The sequence below is a fragment of the Notothenia coriiceps genome, unplaced genomic scaffold, assembly GCF_000735185.1.
Source record: "Notothenia coriiceps isolate Sejong01 unplaced genomic scaffold, NC01 NC01_scaffold00002533, whole genome shotgun sequence".
Lineage (NCBI taxonomy): Eukaryota > Metazoa > Chordata > Actinopteri > Perciformes > Nototheniidae > Notothenia > Notothenia coriiceps.
This window is the reverse complement of record NW_011335234.1, coordinates 1-9,473: the sequence shown is the minus strand read 5'-3', so window position 1 is coordinate 9,473 and position 9,473 is coordinate 1. Positions and strand designations below refer to the sequence as shown.

At 39.8% G+C, this 9,473-nt stretch overlaps 1 protein-coding gene across 1 annotated transcript in view; it reads left to right on the top strand.

Annotated features, from left to right (window-relative positions):
- Nucleotides 1–8,940, top strand: part of LOC104968045 (pleckstrin homology-like domain family B member 2) — a gene marked incomplete at both ends in the record, with an annotated part of 17,489 nt that extends 8,549 nt beyond the window's left edge. The window contains 9 exons of the mRNA XM_010797598.1: nucleotides 1,011–1,166; nucleotides 2,001–2,111; nucleotides 2,233–2,322; nucleotides 2,850–2,984; nucleotides 4,322–4,426; nucleotides 5,371–5,532; nucleotides 6,667–6,807; nucleotides 8,183–8,299; nucleotides 8,838–8,940. Of these exons, the coding sequence (XP_010795900.1) occupies nucleotides 1,011–1,166; nucleotides 2,001–2,111; nucleotides 2,233–2,322; nucleotides 2,850–2,984; nucleotides 4,322–4,426; nucleotides 5,371–5,532; nucleotides 6,667–6,807; nucleotides 8,183–8,299; nucleotides 8,838–8,940 (1,120 nt within the window). The remainder of the gene's footprint in view (nucleotides 1–1,010; nucleotides 1,167–2,000; nucleotides 2,112–2,232; nucleotides 2,323–2,849; nucleotides 2,985–4,321; nucleotides 4,427–5,370; nucleotides 5,533–6,666; nucleotides 6,808–8,182; nucleotides 8,300–8,837) is intronic.
- Between the last annotated feature and the right edge of the window lie 533 nt (nucleotides 8,941–9,473).

Genomic DNA, 9,473 nt, shown 5'->3' with positions numbered 1-9,473 from the left:
GGGTGTAATATTCAGGGGAAACCACATTTCTGAGATTAAAGTTTGCTGTTTACAAGAATACATAACAATATTTACTGTTGTTATGAATTGGAAAATAAGTTTTACAAACCAAATGTTTGTTTTTTTACCAGGCTCTAAACATTTATTTCTGCTGTCAAATTAGGAGAAATGGACTTGGAGATTATTTTTTCTGATGAATGTGCATCTTTAATCTCAGGAATTCAAAGTTTTTTGTCTCGTAGACCTTTAAGGTCTTGAGTTATTTCCTCCCCGACTCTGAAATATAATTTTTATTTTTGTATTCCTTTGTAGGTTTCAGGCCCAGTCTGCTCCTACGTTTCATTCTTGGGTGCTAAATTGAAAACAGTTAAAAGCGTTAAATAGCCTGAGTGTAAAGTCACCGTCCCTTGCCTCCTGTGAACTACAGTCCATGTAGTCCCCACACACACACCAGTGTCTGCGCTGCAGTAGAAGCATGTTCTTCATGACCGTCTGCTTGACTAAGCACGGTGCTTGTAGTGTTCCCCAAAAAGAGCTTCAGCTATTCTGCAAAATAAACGTAATCCCTGAGAGGCAAGTGAGAAATAAAAACTGGTGACCTTTAATGTATTTCTCTCCTTGGTATGTGACTTAAAAACAGGTGGGAAACAGTCAGGACATTGTGGTAATACTTATGTTGGCCACAAGAGGCAGATGAGAGCATAAAGAAATTAAAACAAAATTATTATTAATTATAAATTATTTATCTTTTAAATAAATCCTGGCAAATATGTTTTAATGGGAGAGAAAACAATTAAGCTCATACTTTGAAATAAATAATCACCAGAATTATTTATATCCTATTTGCTTCTCAGAGCTTCGATAGGAAAATTGAAAGTGAAAAAATAAGTTTAGTTGTTCTTTAAGTAACGACGCATAGTGGATGGCTTTTAAACTGAGCAGTGTGTTACGGAGAATGTGTTTCCCTGTCGATGATGTAACCACTGTTGTTGTGCCTGGGCCTCCATCAGGACGGAGATGCCTTGGAAACAGGAACCAAAAAGTTTGAGGACTTGGAGTTTCAGCAGCTGGAGAGAGAGAGCAGCCTGGAGGAGGAGAGAGAAACCATGAGCCAGCAGCTGCTGCATGAGAGAGCCGAGTACCATCGTAGCGTGGCCAAGAGGAAGGTGAGGGAACTCCTGACAGGCTTCAGCACCTCAGTATATAATGCTTTGTACCGTATGGGTTTCTGTGTAGGAGTTGAAGCAAACAATGACACTGTAGACATTCTTATACTAAAACAATGAAATAATAGTAATGATCTCCATTTAGTTACATTTGTCCAATCAATGACGTTTTGTGGGGTTATTTTTTTGTGTATTTATCATCATTAATCATTTCATTTAGCCTATTTTTTACACTTCTATGGTCGTGGTTAGGTTGAAGAACAAACGAGAAATGTTCTTGAAAGATATTAGACTTGTATTAAAAGTAGTTGTCCCCTTTCAACACCGAATACCCACAATACATTGCAACAAAATATAATTAAAATAGCTGAAAGTAACACTGCTCCCATATGAATATACATATATTGAATGAAATTCAATAGAAAAGGGACCATTTGAAAAAAATGGATTAATCCTATTTAAAGATGGTACATTTATTGTATGAATATATATATTTTCATATATATTCATATATATTTAATTTGTTAATATTATATTATATATATATTTATGATAATAAGATTACAAATGTAAATGATTAATGATTTAAAATAGATTTTAATGAACTATAAAGCTTTAAAAAAAAAAAAAAAAAGGTTATTTAGAATCCTGTGTAAAAAGAATACAGTGTCCACTCACACACCAGGCAGCGAAACAGACACCAACATCTGGAGAGTTTGTTGTTTGTTTTCAATATTTATTTTCAACAATACTATTATAACTTCCATGTCTCCTCTCCTGCCACACTGTCACAGAGCAGCTTGCATTAAAGATGTCTTTCTCCCCCTCCTCCAGGAGAAGGTGTCTGCTCTGGAGAGCCAGGCCAACCAGCTGGGCCTGCAGGCGTCTCAGGAGTGTGAGCGGCTGGCCAAAGACCGGACCCTCACCCTGCAAATGCTCCAAAAGGTACCAAGTAACACTCACTCTATGAGTACATGGAATAAAAGCTCACCCTGAGTATTTTAATTTTTTTAAAGTACAGATTATTGCCTTTGTTTTATCTAATTCTGGTATGTGTGCCTAACAGGAGAAAGAGAGGCTGTCCGCCCTGGAGAAAAGATACCACAGCCTGACGGGAGGAAAGAGCTTCCCCAAGTCCTCCACTACCATGAGAGAGGTAAGACCACTCCCAGGAACACAAACTCACACTCCGTGCTCCTGGCCTGAAAACAGTGAGGACTTTTCAGGCCTCAGCTGATTCCATCCTCACCACCATTAACCCCTTTAACTCTAAGTGTTGTAAAGGAGTGATCAGACTAATGGCAGGATTGTTTGTGCCCGTTTGTTTACAATGTGGAGTTGCCGATGATTAGTGTGTGGAACAAACTAATCATTATCACACTTTTGTGTAATGTGAATCTGAGAAACATTTTAAAGCAGGGTCCAGGCTTTCAGTATCGAGGGGTTTAAAGCTTCTTAACATCATTAATATCGTTGAAATGCAAAGTCAACAAGTGCTACAGACATTCTTTCTGCTCAGTTGCAGATAAATAGGCTGACAAATACAGAAGTTACCCTTTAACAGAGGAAGGGCAAACGACAGAACCTGATTCACACAATCCTTCCTTTATTCTGGCGAGCAGAAGTTGTGTTGCATCAGTTTTCTGTAGGCATTAAAGGCTTATTCCTGAATTGTTGAAACAGGATGCGCTCCATGTCAGCGAGGCAGACCTGTTGTCGGAGGACGTCCACTCCTCCCAGCATTCCCTCTGTCGAGCCTCTGCTTCCTTCTTACATCCCCCCCCTCTCTGTCAGTTGTACCCCAGCAGCCCAACAGAGGTAACCAGACTAATGATCGCTGCATGAAGCCCCCCCGCTCCCCCCTCTGCTGTTTTTGTCCGGGTCACAGTTCCACTCTAATTGCACCGGTTTTCACTCGGTTCGCTTGTTTTTAGAGCAGCCAGCACAGCAGCTTTCAGTTTGAGTTGGGTCTGGTCCGAGCCCAGGGATGTAGTAGAAGAAGCCTCAATGCCCACCATGCTTTTGACACAAATAACCATTGTTGAACAGGAGCAAACATTTATATCTGATAGATGTTATATATAGGGCTGTACTGAATGTTGTTTTCTTGAATGTCTCTTCCGTCATATTTTAAGATGTCATCACACTGAAAAAAACCATTAAGCTTTAAATTCCAGTGCGATTGGATTAGACGCTTTGTCTGGTTCAAGACGGAGGCTAAACCGTTTTTAAAAGCATTGACAATGTTGTTTTTGAAAGGCTAAAAGACAATAAATATAGATTACATTAGAATATTTCCTTAAATAAAAACATGCCATGGATCTTGCAAATTAATACATCTATTCCTTTTTCAACCCATTTTATCTTTTGAACTTTCCACATTCATATCTCAGTTGTCCAGCAAGATAAACACGTCCATACAGTCACTCTCAGAGATACAACGTAATGTTGAGATGCTTCACTTGTATGAGCAGTGAAATAAAAAATGTATAAGTGTCTGCAATCTGATCACAAGAATGCACTCAAGATGATATATAGTGTCACAACACAAAGACTTACACATCCATTTTGGAATTAGCTAGACTAACTTTCTGTCCCATGGGAACTAGAAACACTCTGACACTGCGACATGAGAAGTGAATAGCAGGAGTCACTAGAAACACTTCATGATTGGTGAAGCCAGAACATTAACTGTGCACAAATATCAGCATTCGTTTGGTTTAGAATATATAAAACGGTTATGAAAGAAGCTTCAAACTATCCGGCACAGCCCTATTTAAATCTAACTTGTGATGACTGGAGGCCACAATTCTTATTGACACTACATCCCTGGTGGTCGGAACAGCAAACTGCAGTGTGAGAAGCACTTTGTGTTGCTTGGTGTGTTCCTGTTTGTCTGTCGCGCCACTTTTTCGGGTTTGATTTCCCTCAACGTGTTTGTGTGTGTGTGTGTGTGTGTGTGTGTGTGTGTGTGTGTGTGTGTGTGTGTGTGTGTGTGTGTGTGTGTGTGTGTGTGTGTATTCATGTCGAATGCACTTATTGTAAGTCGCTTTGGATAATGCAATGTAATGTATAAGCTGTAATAAGCAGTGCGCTGTGGTGTTGTCCTCATGGCTTCTCCTCCTGTCTGGCTGCTGTTGGCTATGGGTATTCAGGAGTACTTGAAGCTGTCTGATGTCCATAAGCTTTACGGCAGCCCTGAAGGCAGCACGCCCCCCCGCTCGCTTGCTGTAGACGCTGAGTTAGCTGGCCCCGGCGAGGTACCATCACTTCCTGTCTGTCCTTTTCCTGATTCCTCCCGTCTGTCTCTCTCCATCCTGTCATTTCCATGTCACGTTGCTCCCTCTGCTGGTCTGTTCAGCTGTTGGCTCTGCTCTCTGCTACATGTTGGAGCATCGTGGCCTCACTCTGCAGTGAGCACTCTTACCCGTACAAAGCTGCTCTTTTGTATAACAAACTGCAATTTTAAAACACTATTTGTATTTCATTTTGCATATATTTCATATTCAAATGGACAAAATAATAATTCAATGAATCAATAAAATATATAATTATTATATTTGTATTTACCATAGGGACATTCGATCACATATTTATCACATTTTTATTAAAAATAGAAGTAAGAACAGGAATTTCAAGTCCAAGAAACTCCAATAAGGGTTTATTTTTTAAATAAATAGTCCTTCCACCGCTCATCATTCTTTTCTACAAGAACATTGCTTTATATTTCTATTTGGAATTTCTATTAGACAAACAGAAGTTTCCGAAGACTACGTAAGAAGTAATGTGTATACCCATTTCACATGAACTTCAGAACTTTCATGTGTCTGGATCAACATTCAGATCAACAGCAAACTATACTTTTGGATTTCCAACGTTTGTATTCCAATATTATCATTTTATTCTGCATTTATCCAGTTACTGTATCCAACGTTTTGCTTTCAAATCTATTATGTTTAAATGCACAAGAAGTCACAAAAGTGATCAAATTCAAAAGTGAGTTATGTCAGTCAAGAGAACACACATGGTGATGGCAGCTTTATATTTGAATGATATGATCAGAGACCAGTTAGCTATATACAGTATGTGGACTGCGTGAGTTTCCCTCCTGCTGCCTGTCCCGCTGACGTGTGTGTGTGTGTGTGTGTGTGTGTGTGTGTGTGTGTGTGTGTGTGTGTGTGTGTGTGTGTGTGGCCTCTGGAAGGAGTATGTGACAGTGGGCCAGTTGAGTCAGATGTATGGGATGCCGCAGGTGGAGTCGTCCCCTACCTCCCCGCTTCGTCAGCCCCTGCGGTCTGGACCTGTAGACCCGGCCTTCTCCTGCCTCCCCTCTCCTCGCAGCTCCTCCCTCTCTCTGTCTGTAGAGGTGTGTGCTTCCTTCCTTCTTTCCTTCCTTCCTTTCTTTAACCTTCCTTCCATTCTTCCTTTTTTCGTTCCTTCCTTCCTTCCTTCCTTCCTTCCTTCGTTTATCACTTCCTTTCTTTTTCCTTCCTTCCATTCTTCCTATGTTTGTTCGTTCCTTCCTTCTTTCCTTCCTTCCATTCTTCCTTTTTCGTTCCTTCGTTCCTTCCTTCCCTCTGTCCTTCCTTCCTTCCTTCGTTTATCACTTCCTTCCTTTCTTTTTCCTTCCTTCCATTCTTCCTTTGTTCCTTCCTTCCTTCCTTTGTTCGTTCCTTCCTTCCTTCCTTCCATCCCTCTTTCCTTCCTTCCCTCTGTCCTTCCTTCCTTCTTTTCTTCCTTTTTTGGCTGCCTTTGTTTACCAGCTGTCACCAGTTCAACCAAAAAGTGTTGGGTTTGTTTGATTGTAATATTTAATAATATTAACCAGTTATGTATTCTTTATTTGTAGTAAAAAAAACACTAAATACTTAAAACCAGCTCAGAATGTCTATGTTTATTGATTTGTGACACCTTTAAAGTCCCTATGCTCTGGCTTGAAGTTATAGTTTCACCTGATATATAATGAATAAATCCTTAAGTTCTTAATAATATCTCCTCTTAAATGCGTGCATACATTCTGGTATTTCTCATTCTGGTATTTTGTACAGACTGTAAGCTGTTTAACATTTTCCGAACAATGGAAAGCAGTTTGTTCTTGTAACTGTATTAAAAAACAACAACATCAGCGTTAATTGCAACTAGAAAACAAAGGTCTATTCTTATGCATTAAGATATTGTTAATTGTAATTCGCAGCACATGGCTCCGAGGAACAAAGTAAAACATAAAATGAGATGAAAACTGAAATATCCCTGTGAGTAACTGGGTCATTGCGCAGCGACATTACAGAAGAGATATGTTAAATAGGTATATGCAGCTGGAGGGTATAAAGCATAATGTTGCTGACAACAATAAAACATTGAAGATATTTAAGAATAATTGAATTAAAGCTTTTGAGGGTGTATCAAACAAATGTTCCTGTCCTCTTCCTGCTGTCTGTGAATGCTTTCTAATCTCTCTTATTCTTTGTTTCCTCTGCGCTCGCTCTCTGCTCCTCTGCAGTACCACTCTGAGAGCAGCAGGCCTCACCTGCCCAAGCTAGATTTAGAGCAGTGGTACCAGGAGCTGATGTCAGGCTCCCCTCAGCTCTGCCCCCCCCCTCTGCCAGCCAAGTCTCAGTCGGGACGCAGGCCTGTGCTGCAGGTACAGGGCCGCTCTTCTTTCTCCTCTTTACCCCCCCATCCTTCAGCTGTTTGTCTGTGCTGTTATTCCTCTGCCAACCTTCAGCTAGGGAGTCTAAACATGTGTGAACAAAGCTGTGTTCACATCGTATGGAAACGTCCTATACAACTACACTGAACACACTTTCTCCCGGATGATGTCGCTTTTTTAAACGAGGTTTGAATTGTGAATTCAAACAAAGCTAAATCACTATATAGAACATCTTTGGTTAGAAAAATATATTTTTTTCCGCTCAAAATAAATATATTTCTAATGTGATTGAAGGAAATGAAAATAAAGCCACATTAACTTTGCTTTCCCACGGGACAAAAGCAGAAGTCCTGTGTTTGTTTCAGCCATCATTCAGCCCTCTTCCATAAGCACACTTCCACAGACTTTGATTAGAATCAGGATCAAAATATGTTATTCATTTCAGAGGGAAGTTACGTTTTGTGAGAGTTGCACCATATTAGAATAAAAATAAATACATATTTATATAGATAAAGAGGTCAAATATGCCTAATTAAGTCCTTGTAGCTACTGGGACACAGTCCTCCACATCACAGGGACCCTAAGACATGGCAAAGCTCCTCCTGTTGGCCCAAACAGTACGGAAGCCTTTTGACGTAAACGATCCCCACAGTGCAGAAGCAATTGTTGGAAACACAGTTGTCAGATATATCCTGGTGCAGTACATTTTCCGTAAAGCACATTAAATGAACTCCAGATATTCCATCTGACTCCTAGCTAACGCCATTAGCTTGTCCATTTCATTAGCCAGTGATCTCCCATGTAGTTTCAAAACCAGAAACAGAGTCCAAAAATCTTTTTACTTCCGGGATGCAATCCATTTCCCTACAAATGTTATTGCCAATGTTGATATATGTGAAGCCAACTTTGGAGACCGGGCTGCACACTGAAAAAGCCTCCTTGAAGCATCCAGAAAACTACGAGAAATAAAGTTCACCTCAGCTTTGATATGATAAAACAACCTTGGGAGGTATGAAGATGATGTCTTCTTTTTATCCTGACTAATGAAATCAAACTCAGGGACACCGGGGCATGATGGGTGTTTTTGTTGTGACTGGCATTTTATCAGTGTTTTTTTTGGTGTTTAACATAAAGTCAATTTATGTTTCGAAAAAGTCGAGACTAATCTCCTCCTACATTTATTCTGCTCATGGAACCTTCACTTATTGTTTTTTATTTATTTTAACATCGTCCACGTTCCCTCGCAGCGTTTTGTCTCATCATGATTTCAACCACTGTTTCCCAGCAGATGCTTGCACGTCATCCATCAATCAGGACGTCCTAACTTCATCTCTTCCTGCTCTGTGCCCCCCCCCCCCCCCCTCAGGTGTTCCGCTCTAAGCTGGACAGTGATCCGGGTCTGTCTTTGCATCAGCCCCAACCCGGCTCGGCCCCCCCTCTGCAGCACGGAGCAGCAACGCTGGGACGCAACTCCAGCTCCAGGGTGAGCAGCGTCTTCCTGTCAAACACATCTCCAACCTTTTATTTTGTCTTTATTATCAGAGGCTTCACTCAGATATTTTATTCTATACAGCATTCTACTGTGTGGAAAAATAGACCCCACTGGTATTGTACTGTAGTTTTGTACGACAATATAATTACCCATGATTCACATTGTTTACGTATTTATTTGTTTGTAACTCACATTTTATTCCATATTTCCTTTTTAGTTCTCACCACTCATATATTATGACTATTTTTATTGGTCTTCATTTTTCTATTTAATGTATAATTTATTGTTCTTTCTTTTTTTTGTCTCACTATAATTGTCATATTTAATTGATTTTTATCTACAGAAATAATTTAATTTAAATCTGTACAGTAACACTATAAAAGGGAGATTTTCTGTCAATCCAAATGAAAACGTCCTTAAATTCCCCTTAAACCTTGATAATTGTTGAAAGCAAATATTTGTTTAGTATTTATTTATTGAATGAATGAATGAATTCTCAATATTCCACCTGCTCCCTCTGCCCCTGCAGAGCCCCCTGCTGGCAGCCAACAGCACCGGCAGTCTGCCCAGGAACCTGGCTGCCACCCTGCAGGACATCGAGACCAAGAGGCAGCTGGCTCTGCAGCAGAAAGGTAAAACCTCCTGAAGAATTCATTCTGCAGTGTGCATTAATCAACATGAATGATTCAGTCATAATTCCCTGCCTAACACTGTTTACTCATTTAAGGGGAAAGTATTTGTTGTGAGTAATTAGAGCAGGAATTAACTTAATGATCGCAATTTATCATTAGCACACATTGCCACGTACAACTCATTCTTCAACAGGTTTCTTTTAATCATGCAAAATAATACTCAAAACAAAATAGACACCATCATGCAGAGGTGGGAGACTCGAGTCACATGACTCGACTCGAGTCACATATTTTTGGACTTGCTTGACTAACATTGATAAAAGACTTGACTTGACTTTGACTTGGTATTCATGACTTAAAAATTGACTTGAGACAGATGACTCGAAAGGACTTTACTTTTTAAAATAAAATATTTGCATTTGTTTTTGTATTGTACGGAGCCCCTAAAGGGCAATGAAAAAAAAAAGATACTGTATCTCGTTCGCTCGTGACTTGGCTTGATTTCGAACTTAGACTCTCATTCACTTCATGAA